The 23,119-nt window shown below is 36.1% G+C and overlaps 2 protein-coding genes across 2 annotated transcripts; both read right to left on the reverse strand.

Moving 5' to 3' along the window:
• Positions 1-822: 822 nt before the first annotated feature.
• helb (helicase (DNA) B) lies at positions 823-10,164 on the reverse strand. The gene is made up of 13 exons (XM_046873098.1): positions 9,889-10,164; positions 8,521-8,880; positions 8,028-8,278; positions 7,062-7,874; positions 5,415-5,592; positions 5,164-5,305; positions 4,905-5,050; positions 4,680-4,767; positions 4,169-4,228; positions 3,895-4,072; positions 3,559-3,717; positions 2,916-3,392; positions 823-2,187 (listed from the first exon to the last, which is right to left on the reverse strand). The coding sequence occupies exons 1-13, from the start codon at positions 10,076-10,078 to the stop codon at positions 2,083-2,085; spliced, it is 3,147 nt and encodes a 1,048-aa protein (XP_046729054.1). The 5' UTR covers positions 10,079-10,164; the 3' UTR covers positions 823-2,082.
• A 2,927-nt stretch (positions 10,165-13,091) lies between these two features.
• Positions 13,092-21,420, reverse strand: irak3 (interleukin-1 receptor-associated kinase 3). Its single transcript, XM_046874375.1, has 13 exons — positions 21,201-21,420; positions 20,916-21,098; positions 18,414-18,463; positions 18,212-18,278; positions 17,847-17,998; positions 17,492-17,556; positions 17,273-17,387; positions 15,696-15,814; positions 15,388-15,586; positions 14,879-14,941; positions 14,418-14,585; positions 13,888-14,314; positions 13,092-13,646 (listed from the first exon to the last, which is right to left on the reverse strand). Exons 1-13 carry the CDS (start codon positions 21,313-21,315, stop codon positions 13,519-13,521), a joined length of 1,851 nt encoding a protein of 616 aa, XP_046730331.1. The 5' UTR covers positions 21,316-21,420; the 3' UTR covers positions 13,092-13,518.
• Positions 21,421-23,119: the final 1,699 nt, after the last annotated feature.

Below are 23,119 nucleotides of genomic sequence, written 5' to 3' on the forward strand. Positions count from 1 at the left end.
CACCACAGTCCTATACCCTTCCCTTTCACGCTTGCAAATACCCTTCTATCACCAATCACTCCTGCTATCACTCTTCTTCACCCACTCCACCCTGCCTGCACTCTTTTCTTTACATTCTTTACTCTAACACACTCTCCATTACTTTTTCCTGTTCACCCCAGGAACCTAAACTCCTCCACCTTCTCTCTGCAACCACACCACTCCACTGCCCTCCCTCTCATTTACACACATGGACTCTGCCTTACTCCTACTGAATTTCATTCCCCTTCTCTCCAGCACGTACCTCCAACTCTCCAGGCTTTTCTCCACCTGCTCCCTACTCTTAACACAAATCACAGTATCATCTGCAAACATCATAGTCTACGGAGACTGCTGTCTGACCTCGTCCATCAACCTGTCCATCTCCACTGCAAACAGAAAAGGGCTCAGAGCAGGTCCTTGATGCAGTCCAACCTCCACCTTAAACCAGTCTGTCATTCCTACTGCACACTTCACTGCTGTCACACTGTCCTCATACTTGTCCTGCACCACCCTCACATACTTCTCTGACACACCAGACTTCCTCATACAATACCAAAGCACAATTATTAAGTGTACAATAATATTTTGCCTATTTATTAAAACAAGTTATTTATTCTTTCTTAATTGGTTCAGTGGTTCCTTGAGCACACTTTGAGAATTGTGACAAAGTTTTCATATGCTATGAATTCACAAGAATGTGCAGATAAATTCAAGAACCATCCTGATGTAATCTGTACCACTACACCTGAAAATTCTTCTATTTCTTAGTACTTGAATGTGCTACAAAGACACTAAGTTCACTCTTTTTGCTCATTCCAGCAATCATTTTATTATAATATAGTTGAATACACTTTAGTCAACCTGAGTTTTACAGTGAATTCATCTGAGATATTGAATTTGATTCCAGTTTATTTTCAGCACCAGTAAAAAAAAAAAAAAAAAGAAAAGGTAGAAAAAAGAAATTAAAACATAGGCATAAAATTGGGCTGATAATATATACATTGCACTTCCATCTAAAAGGATTGGAAGCGCAATGCGATTAATAATTTTTTTGCTATACACTGACATTTAATGCTTTAAATCGGGGGAATCAGAAACATGATTAACCCCAGTATAAAGGTGGAACAGTATAAGATAATATGCATCATTTACTATTGTTAATTGTATATTGTTTGGGTAGATTTGCCTTAAAGTGCCCTTTATAAAGTACTTAATACATCCTTAATTAATAAATTAATTAATAACTTTTTTAATGCCAGTGGAATTTAAAGCAAGTGTGAGACCACCAGCAATTATTACAAAAAATCTTTTCTTATTAATTCGTTATCTTTTTAAACATTCATTACTAAGGAATCCTTAAAAATGGCCAGAATGAACCTTGTTACAAAGAACAATGGACATTTCATTAATAAAAAGTTTGTGTTGCTTATTTTACACATTAAAATAATAATATAAAGCCTTATTTAAAATATATTATCAGCAAATTCAACAAACTTTTTGTGTGTATTACAGACATAATGACCTGATTTGTATTTTAATGTATATTAGCAATGCGGTACACGTGCAAAGATTAGAAGCAATATAATCAAATGGTTTAACCACATTCTGTTGAAACATTAGCTATGATAAAGTTTCATGATTATAAGTTGTGTTCATATATCATAAATTCTTCCCTGATTTGTTCTCTTAATATAATGCGGAAGCAAGTATTTGTATCCAAACTCTAACGAAAAAATAAAAAACTATATGCTATAATTACTACATCATGCATAATGTGAAAACTGAATTAAAATAAACACACCACCTCAGAAATGCGATTGTGAAAAATGCATCGATCTGATGAAATCATGATTATGACTGTGACACTTCTATGGAACACACACTGAACACAAAAATACAGAGTGGTCTTCTGTACTTTGGTGGATCTATATGTAGTTTAAAGGTGAATCACCTTCAATTCTACAAACGTACACAAAGTCTCACTCTGACCTTTGGTATGTAAAAAAATGATAATAATTAAGGTCTTTGGCAGACTCTTCCTGCTGTTCCCTGCTCTTGCAATCACTGGTCCTGGTGTGACTGAGGTGGTTTTGTGAAAAGCTTTCTGGGAGTGATGCTTTGAAGAGACAAGTTCTGTAGCTTGGAGCAGCTCACTGGTGTGTTCACCTGCAAAGATGACAAAGAGTTCTTAATACAGCTTTAGATCTGGGCAGACAGAACTGGACCTACATAGTATTTTTTTTTACCATAAATGTAGATTAAAAAGCATGCAATCATTTTATAGGGTGGGTCATGTGACAGCGAGATGTAAATACAATGCAGTTTTTTCAACCATATACTTTATGGATATTTGACTATCATAACTGTATGTATTACTCCTCCAAACTGCTGCTTCAAATTTTGAAGTACACAGATTTCTTTATTATTGTATGCTGTAACATTAAACAGTGTAAATGTTCCTTTGCTAGAACTAAGAAACTCAAACCTGTTCCAGCATTACAATGCCCCTATGTACGAAGGGAGGTCAGTTTGTAAAAGGCAGGAGTGGAAGAACTCAAGTGCCCTCACCCCAACCCCACTGAACACTTTGACCTTCCTATAAGAGTGAAGGACATTTTAACAGCAAAACATGCTAATTATTCCTTAAATGAATTCTGCTGCCATCTGTTCTGAACTGCTCTTCATGCACAGTCACATCGCAGTCAAACACGCTGGGAGAAAACTACTAACTGCCTTCTGTATGCATGAGTATGACAGAGAGCTATGATTCTACTGTAACTATTATGACCAAAAAAACAGGGTATTCTAAATTTGGCAAAGTTTCTTTTATTGCACTACTCAGAACACTATTCTTAATGAGAGATGTATGTGTATAATGCATAGGGTTTTCTTACCTTCATTTGTTTGAATGGTGTGGTGCAGTTGTCTGCGATTCTCTCTCTTTTACCGGGACTTGAACTCGCTGAACTGAGGTCACCAAACCCACTAGCAGGGTTATTCAGGTTTTGCAAGCTCAAGTTCTCACAATTATTCACTCTTTTGAAAGCTTGGGATGGACCAGGGCTGGAAAATGGTGTTGATAGAAAATTCTGCATTCCAGAACCTAGCTTTGGCGTGTTGAATTGAGACTGACTTAGCTGACTGAGAAAATCTTTCTTTGCGATACCTAAATCATAGAGCAAGTCCAAAACAAGAGCTTCTAGTCGTGTGTTGCGTTTGATGACGTGTCCTCGGATAGCGTTCTCGAGCCCATTCATTTTTGTTATGACATACACACGGCTCTGACCCCTCGTGACTGCAGTATAAACGTGTTTCCAAGTTTGAGAGATGCCATTGTCAAGAACAAAGACGATAGTCTTTACCTCTGAGCCCTGACAAGAGAAAGTCACAGCAGTTTATACCTCGTTCAAAAGCAACATTTTGTGCATCTAGAGAAATAGTCACAAATGTAAAGCTTGACTGCATCAAAAATATGGTGTAGAAAGGAAAGTTACAAGTAAATATTAAGTGTAAAAGTGTATGTAAGTGATCTGTAACCTGAAAGGTGTGAATAGTTCGTGCCCAAGCATGCCGGAGTTTACACTCTTTCATTAACTCGCTGTAGTCAACAGTCAGCTTTTTGCCTTGCTTGTTATCAAGAGTCAGGTACCTTGATTTAATGGACTTCTTTGAAGTGTCTTCCTTTATGGTCAGATCCTGAAATGTGTCACATACACAAATCCTAGCTCAATTACCAACCTCCCAAAAAGACTAAGATTAAATTTACACAAGTCAATGATTTGGGTTTAAAGCAATTCTTCTGCATCTGCACATCATTCTATTTAAAGATTTTAACATTTAAATGATCTTGCTGTGGGTCTTTTTCTACAATACCTGTGTAATAAAAAAAATCTCCCCATTGCACAAACGCTCTTTTGGAATTTTAATTCCATCCGCCTCATCCTTTTTGTCTTTGGCTGCTTCTTCTTTTTTGTCTTTATCGGTCACATAGCCGTTCCTTGTGCAACACACTTTATCGTTAATCTGAAAATCCATTTTGTTTTTACAATTCCTGAAAAGAGAGGGGGGTAAAATGTTAAACCGTTACTGTTGCAATATGCAACAATACTCAACAACAGTAACAGTGACTAAATGTATATGAACTTACTTGGTGGTATGGCCAGAATAATGCTTGCAGCAAAGCTCATTAATCAGAGCACATTCTGTCCTGTTAATAAGAAAACAGAAACAGACTGATTACCATAATACACAATCTCAGAATATTAACTAATTCATATTCATCCGTATATGTTACACACACTATTGCTGCTGTATATTATACAAAAGTTCTAAAGTAACTCTTTATCGTACCTAATGCACAATACTGTTATTTGCACTACCATGCACTCTCACACTTTATGTACATTACTGATCTGTCATATACTCTGGAACCCTATTCAATACTCATACTGTCTATATTGTCTGTATTGTCTCGTATAGTCTTGTATAGTGTCCTTTATGTCTGGCACTAACAGCTCGACTGATTTTCTATACATTCTGTCAAACATCCAGTCCACACACACACTCAAAATATACCTAGTGGTATTCTCAAAGGTTTCCTGTTAAACATTTCTATTGGTCATACTTGATTTCATTGAAATTTTGTTAAATATTTTTACCTTTTGTACGCAATAAATTGTGACGACGCATCATCCATCAGTCCTGGTGCTTTGCCATTCAGCAAGGATTTTATAGAATTCTGGAGATCTAAGATTTACATTTTTTTTCTTATTATTCACTTATACTTAATTTTATATTATCCACCTATATTAATGTTCAAATAGAACACAAGCTGTATATAATATTTTAAAAAGTTAAAAACTTCAGATTTTCACTGTACATACCATCATCCTTTTCATTTTTTGGAAGAAGAATCTCAATAAAACTCTTGTCATTTGATGGCAAGTTTGATGTGAATTTTTCGCCCAGATCCACAGTGGCATCATAGTTTATAGGATAAAACTTTTTTTTAACACCCATATCTGCAATCCTAAGAGAGCAAAAGACCTGAATTTTCAATGATCTAATAAAGATTACACTGGGTAAATTCAAACAAAATGCAAATAATTATTATTAGATTTTAGATCCTACAAAACAACTTACAATCCAGCGTTTTGGACAATAAGCTCTGATTCAGCACGGTGATTGGTGCGCATTTCAATGGCCCAGTTTACTTTCTTTAGACTGTTAAAAAGGTCATTGAGGACATTTCCTGGTTCAATGCTGGGCAGTTGCCTTATATCTCCTACATGCAGAATAAAGAACCACCATAATATTAAGTGCAGGCCTCCATCATTAAATGGAACTAAGGACTAAGGCACTATTGATTGCTCATATAATTATTTTGATCTCACCCAGAATGATGAACTTTTGTAGCTGTGCATGGTTGATGAGTATTGACAGGATGGAAGAAAGGGTCTGCACACACACAAGACTTCCCTCATCTACCACCAGCACTCGAACTTTGGCAAACTTCCAGTTTAATGGATTCCCACTTGGACATTTTTTTGCAAGCATGTAACTCCACAAGACCTAAAATCATGCAAAGAAAAAGACAGTCCAAGTAGGAGCTGGATTGACAATTAATGCCCAAAACCATTGTTTGTTTAGAAGATTATGGTTAGACCCCTTTAGATTTTGCAAATGTTAGTACCACACATTTTAAATTGTATTATATGAATATTTTTTTTACCCAATCTACAGAGCATAACATATAGTGGCAATGCAAAAACAAGATTTTTAGGACTTCTTGTAAATGTATTTAAAACTTAAATATCTCATTTATATAAGTATTCAGATCCATAATCCAGAACACATATGTATCGGATTTAGGTGGATTCATGCAATTTTCATTCTGCTTGGAAAATCCTTTCAAAATATTTAAGATTGAATGGTATGTATGTTAAGTGCAAATTTCAAATCTCTTCACAGATATACTAAGGTCCAGACAAAAGGTCTGGACACCAGGACATTCAGAGAGACCGTTACCCAAGCCTGTACCCAACATTGTCTTGGCTGAATGCTTTGTTTTAGCTTAGGGTCACTGCTGTGCTGAAAAGTGGTGAGGCCACCAGAAGTTGTGTGCAGGTTTTCATAAACAGCCATTCTGTACCTGGCTGCATTCACATTCACGAGAGTGTGTTTCTGTAATAGTTTTTCATCGGTCTCTGCATTTGACTTTTGAAGCCCTGTTTGACCAGGTTGCTCAGATACTCAGTTTGATCATACAGATGGTATTATTATTCTTCCACTTCACACTAATGAAGCTAACTGTAATCCTGGGACTTTTATGACACAAAATCTTTAAACCGTTGTCTCAACACAATACTGCAAAAACTGCAGAGGCCTACAAAGCATTCTTTGGACTTAATGGCTTAGGTTTTGGTCTGGACTACACCTGAATTATGCGATATTATGTATTTCAAGTTCAATCAATTAATTTTGTTGTCAACTACTAAAAACATCTCAAAAGAAACAAGATGTACCTGAGCTTAATTTGAATGCCTCAGCCAAAGTATCTGAAAAATGATCTAAATGAGATATTTTAATTTTTTATTTGTTCGTAAAAAAATGTTAAACTATTTTTACTTATTAGTTTGTTGTGTGTAGAATAATGCAAAATACCCAACCCCCCTGCAAGTAGTCTACACAGTGTGTAAGTCAATGATTGAGATTGCTGAAATAAAAGAAATACTATAAATATTTTTTTACAGTACAAATCAGCACCAGGAAAAACCTAAATCCTTACACTGCTTGTCATTACAACTGTTGCATGAGTGGACGGAGATGAGGAAGAATATCCATCTGTTTTTTAAACACAGTACCAAGAAAGGTTTTCTAGCTAACACAAAATCTGATACAATACTTTTTTGATAACCTAAACTTATAAAAAAAGAATTGATGAACAGGTTGTAAGAATAAGGTAAAATTTATATAATAATAATAATAATAATAATAATAATAATAATAAACTTTTATTATTAAACAAAAACACAACAAACCTGATGCATGGTATAAGCTGTAAAGGAGGTTTTCTTGGTGAGAAGTGATGCAGCTCTGCCTGTAGGAGCAGTAAGTAGAACCTTTATTGGCATTTTTTCATCTTCTTTCTGCTCACCCTCCTTTTCATTGCTCTCATCAACCGCTCCGTTCTTTTCCTGCTGCTCCATGGCAGCTTTAAAAATCACACTGACCACGGTGGTCTTACCACAGCCCCCTTTTCCACTGATCACCGTCACTGCATTGGCACACATCATCTCTGCTGCTTGCACCTGGTCTGGGTCTAGGTTTATTGCAGTGGCTTCAGGTTCCTCATCTACATCCAAGTCTGAAGCAAACTCTCTCTCAGACTTATTATCTTCCCTATTTGTTCCTGAAGCAGAAGACCCTGTATTGGTGGAAAGAGGGACTCTTATTCTTTTACGCTGTTCGGCACGGAGAACCTCCCTTACGTCTAAGTCAATCTTCCAGGGTTCCCCCTCTATAAGCTGTTGAAGACATTCAGCAATATCTTTCTCATAGTTGTAAAGGTTCTTCAGGGCAATCTTTTCCTTTTCTACCATCAGCACTCCCTGAGTGCGGAGAAAGGCCAAGGCATCCCAAACTTTGTTTTCTGGCATCTGCATCTTCATCCTCTGTTCCAGAACCTTCCGATCGATGTAGGTGTGGCCAGAACGACTACAGTAGGATTTAATTTCGTCGTACACATTCAGAGCATTCTGATACTCTGGGGACATTTTGCTAAATAGCTCACAGGACTTAAAATCCTGCAGTGTAGTCTCACATCTGACTAACCGAAACTCTTTGTACATGATCTGTTGATGAAATAATAAAAAAAAAGAAATACATCAAATGTTTCATTTAGATCTACAGTATTATTTACTAAGATCATACTAAGAGTACTGTCTAAACATCATTTCATTTTTCCATATATCCTTTTAGTTTTCCCAATGTCCCGTGTTACTCACATAGCCAAAGCCAAACTTCCACATGTTATCACTCTTAATGAGGTCTTCCAGTCTGGCTAATAAAGGAACCTTAAAATGATTCTGTGGTAAAGCCTCCAAGTTATCCTCATTTTCTTTTGTGTGCTGTTTCTCCTCCTTCTCTTCCTCTTTTCCTTTTTTCAGCAGATTTAAAAACTGCCCTGGCAGCAACTGTGGCAGATATTTCATGATTGAAGGATAGACGGTGGCAGCTCTTACATAAAAACCTGCATCTATTTGATGACACAACAAAAGTAACAAGATTATGACTTTGCTATGTATCTATTAGAAACTATAGGAATGTTTTTTAGCTGCTATAACAAAAGTGATAACAGGAAGTACAGGCATGCAATTTATATAATCATAGCAAACTGTTATGGCTGAAAATTCGAAAAATATTTAAACAGTAAACAGAAATATATTTAAAGTAAACAGAAAATACTATGCTGTGCTAGAAAACAGGCATTTCAACAACATTCTACTAATACCTGATTCAGACAAAAAGACTTGGCATAATTAGCATCTTGCCCATCTTCTCTCTCCCCAAATTTGCATAGAACTTCCTCTATGTTAATGAGGTCCACATATCTGTCTTCTGGCAACCATTCCATCAACCGGGTAACAAAAAAAGGATCCACATCACACTCCTTTAGGAAGAGTGACACCATACTGCGGTAATCATGTTTCAGGTCTGTCCGCAGTTTGTAGGACGGGTAACCATGGACCACCAGTTTATGTTTGTACTTCTGGGCACTACAGGAGATCTCCCACCATGGGTTCATGAGAGGAAATCGGCCCTTAACACGTTCTTTCTTCCCATTACACATGAAATCCACTGTACATGGAGCAAAGCAGAAAGAATTTAAATTGCAGAACATTTAGGAAAAAAGTTGTAAAAAAATATTGAATTAAAGTAACAACAAAGTAGGTGGTAAAAAGTTGTTTCAATAAATGTACATTTGCTACACGGGTTGCTTGCTGTTTTGTGTTGAAAGTCTTCCCACTGGGTTTTAGACTCAATTCAAGTTTATTTCTAATATCACTTTTCGAAGCAGTTTTACAGAATGTGAGAATTACAAAACAAACATTTAAATAAGTAAACTACAGTAATATCGTGACTCCGGTTTATCGCGGCATTGCATTTGCCACATTACTAATTTGTCTCAGCCACTTTTTTGACGTCATAGGACACTTCAACCAATAAACAAGCAGAGAAACTGTTCAAAGGCTACGCTACTAAAGAACTGTATACTGTACAGTACATGTACTCACTATAAATGTGATAGTGTACTGTATTTATAATAAGCCCAGATCACTTTCATGTCACTTGTACTAGATTAAAATAGGTATATGTGATTTATTTATTTATTTATTTATTTTAAGTGTAAATGAGTACAGTACCAGTATCAATGCAACTCCCAGTACTGAGTATCAGACTGTGTATGGTCATGTATGATGTTACCAATACAATTTAAACAGATTTTTATGCGTGTGAAAATGATTTGGCATGCATTTCTAATAACTATGTATTAGAAATGTATATATATCGTAATTGGAATGTGAAACCAATTCTGTGGGATTTATATGCATGTATTTTGCTCAAAATGTGACTGCATGTACTGTCCTGCAGCTCAAATTGCCAGTTCGTGCGCATGCGCAGTATCACAGTATAAAAAATAATAATAAAATACAAAACAAAAAAAACCTTCCTCTTATGCTACAGTCGTTACAAAAACATGACAATAAATGACATTGATGCAATAAATAATTGTAACAATAATAAGCAATCATTCACACGTTATTTTTTTTTCATGAAGATCATAAAGGCGGTTGGATTTCAAACCTTCACCCGCCGCAGGTGCACACTGCTGAGAGCTAAATCCCCCTGAAGACACAGCATCCATCTCGTTCATATCCAGGAACTCGGGCACTGTCTCTTTTTCTTCGTCGTCGTTTTCGGACTCTTCTTCCATGTTGTTTGTCTTTGGTGGTAAAATGTAACCCACCAATTTGACGAATTTTCTGGACGCCATATTTTTTATGATCTCAGCTTTTCGCTATTAAAAGCAAAACCAACAACTTCTTCCTGGTTCGTATTTACCGCGATACAGGTCACGTGACCAAGTCCGCCTTTTTCTCCTTCTCCTCCTCTTATTCTTTTTCTTATCACGCAACCTGAAGGAGATTGGAGACTGTAAGGTGTTGGCAGGGGACAGTGTAGCTAGACATCATCTGATGGTGGTCTATAGGATGGTTTTGGAGGTGAAGAAGAAGAGGAGGAGAGTGAGGACTGAAGATATAAGATGGTGGAAGCTGAAGGAGGAAGACTGTAGTGTAAGATTCAGGGAAGAGGTTAGACAGGGGCTCGGTGGTGGTGAAGAGGTGCTGGATGATTGGGCAACTACTGCAGAAGTGATAAGAGACAGCTAGAAAAGTACTTGGTGTGACATCTAAAAATAGAAAGGAAGATAAATAGACGTGGTGGTGGAATAAGGAAGTGCAGGAGAGCATATGAGAAAGAGGTTGGTAAAACAGAATTGGGATCGACAGAGTGATGAGAAAAGTAGGCAGGAGTACAAGGAGATGCGGCAGCAGGTAAAGAGGGATGTGGCGAAAGCCAAGGAAAAGGCATATGAGGAGTTGTATGAGAAGTTGGACACTAAGAAAGGAGAAAAGGATTTGTACCGATTGGCCAGGCAGATGGACCGAGCTGGGAAGGATGTGCTGCAAGTAGGAGCAGTAAAGGATGGAAATAGAAATGTGTTGACTATTGAGGAGAGGGTGTTGAGAAGATTTTTGCTTATGGATATGGTGAAGGAAGACATGCAGGTAGTTGGTTTAAAAGAGGCAGATGTAGAGGACAGGGGGGCATAGAGACAGATGATCCGCTGTGGCAACCCTTAATGGGAGAAGCCGAAAGAAGAAAAAGACACCAGTAGCTTTTTTGAGTATCCGTACTTCACTGACATATAGTTCAGCATTAGTTCAACAGCAAGCAGAACATTTAGAGAGGGATAAATGATGGAAGAAACTCCTGACACTAACTTACAATTCTACAAACAAGTTCAAATCATTGCTTAAATCTGCACTGTTTGGATTTGAGTATGTGTTTATCTTGTATGAGGTTTGAGAAACCCATACTGTAGAGTACAGTACAGTAAGCCATTTTATTATGTATTAGTATTTTAGATAAAGTCCATCTCTACAGCTGGCAGTTATTATATTTATGATGGGAAAAACATCAATGTGCATGAAACACTAGTCCCATTCATGAGATAAAAGATCACGAGAAAATCTTTTTTTTGAGTTCACAAGAAATGGTCTGGTTGTGTGGTCTAAAGTCGTGATCGAGAGAAAAAAGGAAAAATAATAAAGAATGAACTCTTTCATTGTTTACAGTCTAACACAAAAGTTAAAGATAATAGGATAGATGGTACAAGGTACACCCATGAACACTTCCTTAGAACTGCAAATCTTCAGTTCCTTTTTCTCAACATTGCCTGTGTATTTTCCTTTTCTTACCTATCGTCTTCTTCTTCTTCTTTCAGCTGCTTTCATTATGGGTCACCACAGCAGATCATCCGTCTCCATACCACTCTGTCCTCTACATCTGCCTCTTTCAAATGAACTACCTGCATGTCTAAGAGTGCACTGGCTTGTGCAAACCAAATGGCTGAATTTTTCCATTTCCTTTTCATATCTATACTTTATACACTGATTACATTATCCATCATACCAAAGAGTCAACGGTGGAAAATACTTTACTGTGTAATTGTACTTCATTAATATACTCAAGTATTACTCCTAGTATATTTTTATTTTACTAGTGTAATGTTAAAATTGAATAATTGATTTAATCAAAATTCTAAGAAGAAAATTATACATTTTAGACCTCCAAAGAACTTATATCTCAAAGGTCTCTCCTTCTTTAATCTTGCCAATCAATGTCTGTTTATTGAATTAAATGGGCTCCTGTACATCATATGTATATTTAAGTTTAGTGAAACTGAGGTTATTATACCAGAATTTGATTTGACCTTGGAATATGATTCTAAATTAAATTAACAGAATGTTACTTGTGCTTTCACTAGATATAAAATGTTATCTGAGTGTAAAATACTTATTTTGGTAATTTAACATATTATTTGTATGATACACCAATCAGCATAACTTTATGACCACCTGCCTAGTATTGTGTTGGCTCAGCTTTTGCTGCCAAAACAATTCAGACCCGTTGACCATTAACAACATTAACTTCTTTAGCAATTTGAGCTACAGGAGCTCATATTTTGGATCGGACCACACGGGCCAGCCTTCACTCCCCTCGTGAATCAATGTACCTTGACTTGGTGCCATAACCCTTTCGCCGGTTCACCACTGTTCCTTCCTTAGACCACTTTTTATAGATACTGACCACCGCAGATCCAGAACACCTCACAAGAGCTGCAGTTTTGGAGATGCTCTGACCCAGTCATCTAGCCATCACAATTTGACCCTTGTCAAACTTACTCAATTTCATATGCATACCCATTTTTCCTGCTTCTAACACGTCAACTTTGATGACAAATTGTTCAATTGCTGCTTCTTATATCCCACCCACTAACAGGTGCCACGATAAAGAGATAATTAGTGTTATTCAATCACTGGTCATAATGTTCTAAAGTCATAATGTTTGGCTGGTCGGTATATGTTAACATACATTTAAAAAAGTGTCAAATCTTTAATAATATTGAATTATTTTTAAGTGTAATTCAATTCAGTGGTGACCAAAATTCTATTTTACTAGCTTTTACTAGTAACAGTGTGTGGTGCAATATTTTCACACATTAATATAGCATACTAGTATGTAATTTGATAATATGCACAGTTCTCTATTTAACTTTAGCAGAAACATAGTAAAAATGACAGTGAACCAATCTTGGAAAAATAAGCTAAATCAAAATAAAAATTAAATGCTGCAAAGGCAAATTAAAATCCCATTTGTGCTTTTCATGACATTGGTTGATATATGACCATTCTTTACGTAAAAAGTAATTACAAAAGAGGTATGAAAAAAGTTCTGCCTTTATTTACATGCAAAATATTTCACTGTCTGGTGAAAGGCTCTGGACAAGCTAATGAATATGAATGACTATTAGGATCTGCCTTATGAATATTATTTAATATGACATGTTATGGTTAGTGAATAATATATGTAAGGCAGCTAATGTTACAACAATATATTAAAACTTACTCTTTATAGGCAAAATACAAAAAGGCTTGCAAATTGTATAATTTAAAAACATTTAAAAATATTTAAATTTTCACAACCTTAGAATACAATATCTCTGTAAGTCCTACATACACACTTGGGAAATTTTGGCTTTGAGAAACTTACTTAAATAACGGAGTTTGTGGTCTATTAAAAAAATGGCAGGTGAATCACTGAGGTATTGCTGAAATATGTACAACCCCAATTAAGGAAAAGACAGAATCAGTCTGATGTCATTGACAGAAGTTCCTCTGTCTTGAGTAAGCCTTGGTTGTACAACTGGATTTTATACTGGAGCCTCCTTTTAGCAGGATTTTCAACTGTACTTTCAAAAGGCTGTCTTTTGTCATCTGGAAAGGCATCAGAAAAGAAACATTGCAGGGTCTAATGTTAAAGCAAATTGGCCATGTATGACATAAAATGATAAGCTATATGGTATGTTCTATAGTAATGTATGTAGCATTTGTGTTTTGTCTGCAGCTTTAACTTACCTACTTTTTAATAACAGTCATAAAGTTTGTTTATAAGGTAAATGTTTAGAAAGCATAATGAGATTTTTTTGTAGGCAGCTCAAATAGTATATTTACATACCTTGAGGGCTGTATGATGGATTGTGACTAAATCCATTGGCACAGCAGTCCTCACAGCCCATTTCTGCTCCAGCTGCACAGCTGCACTCAACAGGCCAGCTGCTGTATAGGTCCAGTGCAGGGTCACCATCTGTCAGAAGGCATTGCACAACTCCATCTTCATTCTTTCCATTCACAGCAGAGATGCTCCTCAGGCACATACCACGTTCATTCTTGCCCACAAAAGTAACTTCTGACTGGCTGCACTCTCGAGGTTCTGTGTGTTCAGGGAGATTAGGCTTCAACATTTCATCATGCTCTTCAGGCAGGCTGGAGCTCAGCCTATGATCAGCAAGAGGAATGAAAGCTGGAGTCATGTCATCCAGGGTTTGTGGCTGCTCATCCAGGGCAAAAGGAAAAGGAAGAAGCTCGCTAAGCTTCTCTAGCACCTAAGAGACACAGACAAACAGCAATAATTCAGTTTACTGTTAGGATTGACAGTGTAATATTCAAAGAGGCATGGCATGGATTGCTCATGAATGGTGTATTTACATTGTCCATGCTTGGTCTGGCTCGAGCTTTGGTGCTTGTACACTCCAGGCCTAAACGGAGCAGGCAGAGGGCAGCTGCAGTGGACCATTCTCCTGCTCTGGAGTCCAAAAAGCACAGGCAGGCATCCACACAGCCCTTCTCTTCTGCCTCTAAACTCAGCAAATCCCTCTTAGGAGAATGCAAGGAAAAAGTTGGTATTAGATTAAATTCCACATGATTAATGATTAAAGGATTAAATCCAGATGATCAATACAATAAACAGTTGTATTAAAAAGGTACTAAAAATTCAGGTTTATTCAGGTTCACAGAGAATTCAGGTTTTCTCAAACTACTGTATCACAAAAATGACTCAGCAACAATTAAAAGGAGCTTGAAATGTCTGTTTTGCGGAGAAAAACACTATAGTTATTTATTAATAGGTGATATAATAAATTAAACTACAAAAAAAAAAAATTCCTTACCAATAATGCTTGCTTTGGTGTCTCCTGCATTACTTTCTTGCCTGTACATGTCTCCAGAATGACCTGTGTATACACACATTATGCTCTGGTCTGAATAAAGTTATGTAAGTTATGTATAAAAAAAAAAAAGAATGCTACAAAATCTGGCAAATATAATCAGTAAATGTTTGAGTGCTAATCAGACTATTAGAGAATGGCATAATGAAAAGTAATCAAATGTTTTAGATCTAAAAATAATAATATAAAGTATTGTTTTCGAGGGCATCGCGTGAGCTATGTTATTATTATTACAAAAATATTCTGGCAATGTATAATTAATATGTTAAGCCCGCTTCATACAGCCACGTATTTATGTTTGCCCCCCCAAAGGCAGAATATCTAAATACCTGAATATCTATTCACTTACTTAAGTGAAGGTTAAGATTACATTCAGAGAAAGGTATAGCTTTAATGGGCTTGTAATAGTTTTTGTAATAGTATGATAAGACAAATCGTGGTCACCAACTCACCATACCAAAGCTGTAAATGTCTAATTTAACAGATAATTTGCCATCACGTATGTACTCCTCTGGTAAGTAGGCCAGGTTGCTGCGGGGCCCTGTGTCCATGGTGATGGTCCAGCTCTGGTTTACAGTGTGGGGTCTGAGACGAGCCATTCCAAAATCAGACAGTTTGGGCTGCAAATGTTCATCCAGCAAAATGTTTGAACTGCAGGGCACAGTGAACGAGTGAAAATTGTAACGAGGTACAACACCTGCAGCAGTGTAGGCAACCGGATGGCAAAAGCATTCATGATGCAATAAGGGTTCGGAAATACCTTGTGATGTTTCCGCATATAACCTTGCAAGGCTGAGCGGTGTGCAGATGATGTACAGCCTTCGCTGTCCCTTTAATAATTTCGATTCTTTCCTGCCATGTCAGGGGACTCTTGGTTTCCTGTGTGAAATGAAGAACTTTCATAATTACTATATCACCTAACTCATTCCTATACCTCAGAGACGCTTCTTGTGGCTGTAATGTTGATATGCTGGCTACTGCCAAAGAGACATACCTTTTTAATACATTTTAATACATCTAAAAATAATAATATATTATAAGTATTGTTCAAGGACATCACGTGAGCTTTGTTATTATTATTTCAAATATTCTGGCAATGTATAATTCATATGTTAAGTCCACTTCTTACAGCAATGTATTTATGTTTGCCCCCAAAGGCAGAATATCTAAATACCTGAATATCTTAGTTACTCAGGTGAAGGTGAAGATTAAATTCAGAGGAAGGTATAGATTTGATGGGCTTGTAATAATTTTCCTCGCTAGTATGATATACATTTTTCTACATTTTAATAAATCAATAAGACAAAAAGTAATAAACTCTGCCGGTTTATGTAGTGTAGCCTTATCCTTAAAAAAAAGACAAGATGTCAACCTTAAACCACGCTTGTTTCAGTACCTTTTTTTAACATGCCATTGTCTGCTCAGCCTCACAATTTCCTCTTTAGGAATTCCTAATGCCATCTTAAGACCTGTTTCACTACTGTTTACTCAAATGAACTTTAATAGAAGGAACCTTTAGTAGGGTGAAAGATTAAATCATCATAAATGGAAGTCAGTGACAATGTAAACCAGAGATTTTTTAATTCTTCCTATTTGTGAAATATTTTGTTAGAATCTGCTCATTTACTCTGTTCAAACAAGGCTTTATGTAGCAAACTTGAGTTCCCTATTAAGGTCATAGTTTCATGCAAGTTCGTGCTTAGCACCAAGTGTGTTCCTATTTTCAATTGTGTATCTTCTTGCCTTCTTTTCCCTTTGTGTGTGTTACTCTCGTGTAAATCTGCTGGCTCTTGAAGGGAAGTCAGTGAGGTCATGTCAAAAACAGAACTAAAGTAGGTCACTGAGAACCCCCACATTTTCTTTTTACATTTTTTATTACGCTTAACATACAGAGCTTCACAATAACTCAATATCTATATTAAGATTTACATCTAAGTATGTTGCCGGCAGCCCGTTTTAAAGTTAAGCAAAAGTATAGGAACCAATAGTCCTAAAATAAAGTAAATAATATTTTGTTTTTTGTGACATAACTCTTGCCTGTAATAACTACATCTAATCAGCGACCCAATGGCATCACCGAACTGTCGCATTCTACTTTTGTGGTACTTTTCCAGGTCCATACTGTAACATCTTTCAGCTGTTGTTTGTTTTGGAGTATTTTCTCTTCAGTGTCCTTTTCAGGAGGTGAAATGCTACATAGTTAGGATTGGTGATTGACTTGCCATATTTAAACCTTCCATTTTTGCTTCCTAATGAAGACGTTTGTGTTGCCTGTGCTTTTCTTTCATATCTGCATGATTAATTTCTGTTATTAACTTGGTTTAATAATTGATTTACCTCATTATGCAGTTTATGACACAGAGATCCATTAGACATGAACGGACAGACCAAACAGTAGCACTCATCCACTGAAAAACTACCCCACAGCTCCAAGATATTGGGATGATCATAGCTTAAAAATGAGGAAATAAAAATAAAAACAGAGGATTATTACAACACAACCACAAAATAAACAGTCCATAACAGTGATAACAGTGTATAGAAAATAACACTTACAACTGTAATACTTCAATTTCTGTTTTGAATTTTTCCCACAAAGCCTTCCAAGACTTCTTGTTCCCCTGTATAGAAAAGAGCATAATTTTTTATATATAAAAGATTTTTTTTATATGCAGTCGTATAACTAATGATTTCACCATGTGGGATAAGTATTTGTCTCTGAAAATAATTAATTAGATGATAGAAGCAGATGCTATTCTTACCCACAGTATGTTTAATGCATAATTATTATATAAAATCATATACATTGAAAAATGATTCTGTGAATCATTTGAGTATCTATATAAAAATACATGTATTTCCTAAAGTATAGATTTGTCCCGCATGATGTTAGAATGATAGTCCACAGCACCTGCTTGAAAACCTTCACAGCAAAGTTTTCGTTTCCTCGCCTTCCCTTGTAAACCTCTGCAAACGTGTTTCCTCCAATTTTCAAATCCTGATGAAAATTCCTAGTTCCCACTATGACCTCTTGGTATGTGATTCGAGCTTTCTTTTGTCTGCCTAGAATGGGAAAGTGGAAGAAGGGTTTAAACACCTATAATTTTTCAACCATTAGTTCCTTCAAACACCTAATCCCTTAATCCCGTATTGTCAACCAGTCTAGACATAACTTCCTCACTCTAAGTACCTTAATCACTTTAATTACAGACATTATAAGCAACATTTCTGAAAATGCTGCTTTTGTTTGTTAACAAATGAAATGCAGAAGTTTACCTTCATCGAGTACACACTCATAGTGAAGATCTGTACACGGGCATGGTTCTTCATTGTGAGGCAGAGGCTGCAAATAACAACTCGTCACTAGGGAAATTTTTAACACATTCTGGCATATATAAGTAAACAGCTTTTTTAAATAAGGGCTACTTTAAAATACACACGTTTACAATGTGTAGAATGGCAAATAATTTGTCACTACCTTAGAAATGTTCTGGGCTGTTAAGGGAGATGGTGGGTCTTTGTAGGAGTCTAGAAATATAAAAATATCAAAATTAATCAGTATAGTATAATGATGCTACTACATGCTAAAAATGTGCCTCTAGTTTGGCCAAATACTGATTAATATCTTTAATATAGTTTTTAGTATGACAATAGCAGTCACATGCACACAAGGTAATCAGGACATCTAGCTTTAAACAGCACTTTATTTGAATTAATGATGAGTCAGCATGGGATTCCCTGTGGGAAATTTTCATTGAAAACAAACAGACAATGGCTCAAATTACCTTCGACCTCTAAGTGTGACAAAAATGCTCAACATGAATAATGCTACTAAAGGACAGACACTATATATATGTGCTAGCATGTTGACATTGTAGAGACTATAACCATGAAAAGCAGGAACAGAAACACTACATTTAAATACAACATGGAAGTGAAACACAAACAAATAATGAAACTTGTTGCCATGACAAAAAGGTGTGAAGTATACTTAAACAACCTTCTTGCCAGCGAATAACTCTACCTTTCCTTGCTTTACCACACTGACACATTTAACATTTAACATTGCCTACCCACAAACAGGTTACGCATTCGATCAAATACACTGTCTATCTACGCCACTGAATGAAAAGGCCAGTGAGTTCACACCCACATAGGAATAAATGCATAAATAGTGTTAAAACTCTATAGAAACACACTTATACACACACCTACATTTATAACTAAGGGATATTGCGTGCAAACAAATGGAACACACAATCATACTGTATTACTAATGCCATCACCACATGAACACTAGACACACACTCAGCCATAGACCTTTATACACACACAGCTACATCTGAAGTCTATTTGTGATTACCCAACACAAAGCATTTTGTAATATAGTCACAAAATTTAATCTATTGATGTGTGTTCATGGACAAGAATTTCCCTCTTTTTTTTGTCACTCAGCACGACAGGCTGGTTTATAATAGCGATTAGCTTACCAAATAAAAAGCAATAAAAACAAGAATAACATTTCCTGCTAAAATATTGAGTAATAGTGCTAAAAGATAAAAAAAAAATCAATAACAATATATATATATATATATATATATATATATATATATATATATATATATATATATATATATATATATAAAAGTTTCCAAAGAGGGAAATTTGTGTCTATAAACACATTACATTACATTTCATGACTATATCACGAAATCCTGTTAGACTGGGCTGGATTACCACATAAACACATCTGAACACATTTTTCTGAGCACGGAACATCTCAAAATTCAACTACTGCTTTATGCTTATAAATTATACGTACTTTATACTTGTAACTGTCACCAAATGAAAACTACAACCAACCTTTAACAATACAGGTTTTAGGGTTAAGGCAGAAAAGAAAATGCTGTACTAGTCAAATATACCAGTCTTCTATTCTCAGCAAGGATATCTCATCAACCATCATATACCGTAAAAAAAAAGAAAGAAAAGAAATAAGAGCTACTTGATGCTAAACAGAAAATAAAGGTCGGCTACATTCTTCTCTTTTTTCACACCCACAAACACACATCTGGATAATTATCTGTAATTATAAATCTATCAAACTAATCTTGATCAAATAATAATGACATGCCAACAGCCTAGTGACACATTCAGAAACATGCACACAAATAAATATGGGAATGTTTCTGTAACAGAAACATTCGGACAAATACAAACTCAAATTTACACAGATGTGGATTTAGGATGATTCTCAAGTATCTTTTTTTTTATTAATTACACTTCTAGTGTAGTACAAGCAATCATCCATTATATCTAGGGAAGTAATGGATTAGTGGTTAAAGCAGAGAAAGTTCAGGAGTTCAAATCCTAGCACCCAGCTGTCACTGCTGGGCCTTTGAGCATGTATAAACTCTGCTTCACATACAGGTGTATGCACTGATGATAACTGAGGCTGGAAAGTCCAAATAAATTTGGTCAAATTTTTATTCCTATGGGTTTAATGTCAGCAGATATCTTGGACACCAGTAGTCCACCTATGAGAGCAAAGTGGACCCACTCATCGGAAATTTATATTAATCATTAGAAACTTACATTTACTTTTCCAGAGCGACTTACAACTGAGATAATGAGGGTTAAGGGCCTTGCTCAAGGGCCCTGCAGTGAGATCAATTTATTGAAAAATTTATAAGAAACTTAATATTTTTATGCATACCATACATAATACACTCTGTGGTTTAATAAATGGGCCAAACCTAAAATTCTAAATATAAGTTTTTAATGTTTTACAAAAAAAAAAAGCAAGAATATAATAAGAATAAACTTCCAGAAACTGGGAAATTCGGTCTTCTTGTATGCAAAGAGAAAATCATTAAAATGAATAAAATAGTGGATGTAAATGTTTTTATTATTATTAATATATACTGTCATGTGTACTTAAAGTGTTCATAAACACACAGCTAATGCACCGTGTACGCACCGCGAGAACGGAACAGGTCGAGTGCCCGGTAGTGTCCCATATCTTCCAGAACCGTGATCAGATCCGCTACAGTTTTGTTCTGCTGAGCCCAGGACCAGAGCAGCTCGTGGGTCGGGCTCTTTCCAGCAGCTGCGTGCATCTCGGAGCATCTGAGCTCCAGCCAGTTGGGCAGAATACGAGCCGCTGAATAGACAGGTATCACAGAATAAGCGATTATCAGGTATGACACATAACGGATCACACACATGGCTCTCAGTGTAAATGCGCACTGCATGGCGTTCTTACCCAAACCTCTCCATCCGAGACTGTCGAACCCGCAGTCCATTACTTTACAAAATGTCTCCATTAAAAGCGGAGGCACGTCGAACAGGTAGGTGGATGGCTCCAGTTTGCTGGACATGTTGTACAGAAAGAGCGTCCAGATGTGTTAAAACAACGCGCACTTGCCTTTTACGCTCAGTGGAGTCGCAAACTTGTTGCACAAACTCGGAAATACCCAAGTCCAGCCCATTTCCGCAAAACTACAGTGACGCAAGTGTTATTAGCAAATCAAAGCGGTGCTTTTCCTATTGTCTTCTTCAAACACGTGTTCTATATTTTGGTTATTTCTTTAGTATAATTCACACACACAAAGCATTCATACATACATAAATACATATTGTGTATGTACAATACCAGTCACAACTATGGACACATCTTCTCCTTCAGTGTTTTTCTTTTCTTTTTTTTTTTTTTTATATATATATATATATATACAGTACAGACCAAAAGTTTATATATATTATATATACAGTACAGACCAAAAGTTTGGACACACCTGCTCTATTATTATATACATAACAAAAAAGTGAACTGAAAATATGTTATATTGTAGGTACTTTAAAGTAGGCATCAAGAGAATGCCAAGAGTGTGCAAAGCAGTAATCTAAGCAAAAGGTGGCTACTTTGAAGAACCTACAATATGACATATTTATAGTTCACTTTTTTGTTATGTATATAATTCCACATGTGTTAATTCATAGTTTTGATGCCTTCAGTGTGACTCTACAATTTTCATAGTCATGAAAATAAAGAAAACTCTTTGAATGAGAAGGTGTGTCCAAACTTTTGGTCTGTACTATATATATATATATATATATATATATATATATATATATATATATATATATATATATATATATGGGGTGGTAGCATCATGCTTTGGGGGTGTTTTTTTGCACATGGGACAGGGCGAATGCACTGTATGAAGGAGAGGATGACCGGGGCCATGTATTGCGAGATCTTGGGGAACAACCTCCTTCCCTCAGTTAGAGCATTGAAGATGGGTCGAGGCTGGGTCTTCCAACATAACAATAACCCGAAGCACACAGCCAGGATAACCAAGGAGTGGCTCTGTAAGAAGCATATCAAGGTTCTGGCATGGCCTAGCCAGTCTCCAGACCTAAACCCAATAGAGAATCTTTGGAGGGAGCTCAAACTCTGTGTTTCTCAGCGACAGGCCAGAAACCTGACTGATCTAGAGAAGATCTGTGTAGAGGAGGGCCAAAATCCCTCCTGCAGTGTGTGCAAACCTGGTGAAAACTACAGGAAACGTTTGACCTCTGTAATTGCAAACAAAGGCTACTGTACCAAATATTAACATTGACTTTCTTAGGTGTTCAAATACTTATTTGCAGCTGTATCATACAAATAAAAAGTAAAAAAATCATACATTGTGATTTCTGGATTTTTTTTTTTAGATTATGTCTCTCACAGTGGACATGCACCTACGATGACAATTTCAGACCCCTCCATGGTTTCTAAGTGGGAGAACTTGCAAAATAGCAGGGTGTTCAAATACTTATTTTCCTCACTGTGTGTATATATATATATATATATATATATATATATATATATATATATATATATATATATATATATATATATATATAGACCTCTCAAATTACTCAGAAATCTCTGTTTATAAATAACTCTTATCCATTGTTATTCCTGAAATATTATTTTAAGCTCTTCCGAGACTGTACAGGAAATGAGGCTGGACATGAATTCCCAGCTTCCTCTGAGGAAATGTTATTTAGAGAATAATCTCTGCTTAATATTGTAATTTTTTAAGTTGTCTTGACTCTCTTCATTCAGCTAAAATACATTTCATTTTTGATAATTAATGTGCTATTTATCTAAATAACTGTCCAATAAGGTATTTA

The sequence above is a fragment of the Silurus meridionalis genome, chromosome 18 (genome assembly GCF_014805685.1).
Source record: "Silurus meridionalis isolate SWU-2019-XX chromosome 18, ASM1480568v1, whole genome shotgun sequence".
Lineage (NCBI taxonomy): Eukaryota > Metazoa > Chordata > Actinopteri > Siluriformes > Siluridae > Silurus > Silurus meridionalis.

Coding starts and splice junctions, on each gene's coding strand:
- irak3 (XM_046874375.1), bottom strand. CDS start 21,315: ATGTCCAGCAAACTGGAGCCATCCACCTACCTGTTCGACGTGCCTCCG. Junction 18,279..18,413: donor CAGCCCAGAACATTTCTAAG/GTAGTGACAAAT, acceptor TGTTATTTGCAG/CCTCTGCCTCACAATGAAGA. Junction 14,315..14,417: donor CCAGACCAAGCATGGACAAT/GTAAATACACCA, acceptor TGTGTCTCTTAG/GTGCTAGAGAAGCTTAGCGA.
- helb (XM_046873098.1), bottom strand. CDS start 10,078: ATGGCGTCCAGAAAATTCGTCAAATTGGTGGGTTACATTTTACCACCA. Junction 8,279..8,520: donor GAATCAGGTATTAGTAGAAT/GTTGTTGAAATG, acceptor GTCATCAAATAG/ATGCAGGTTTTTATGTAAGA. Junction 5,593..7,061: donor CAGCTTATACCATGCATCAG/GTTTGTTGTGTT, acceptor GCATGATTTTAG/GTCTTGTGGAGTTACATGCT.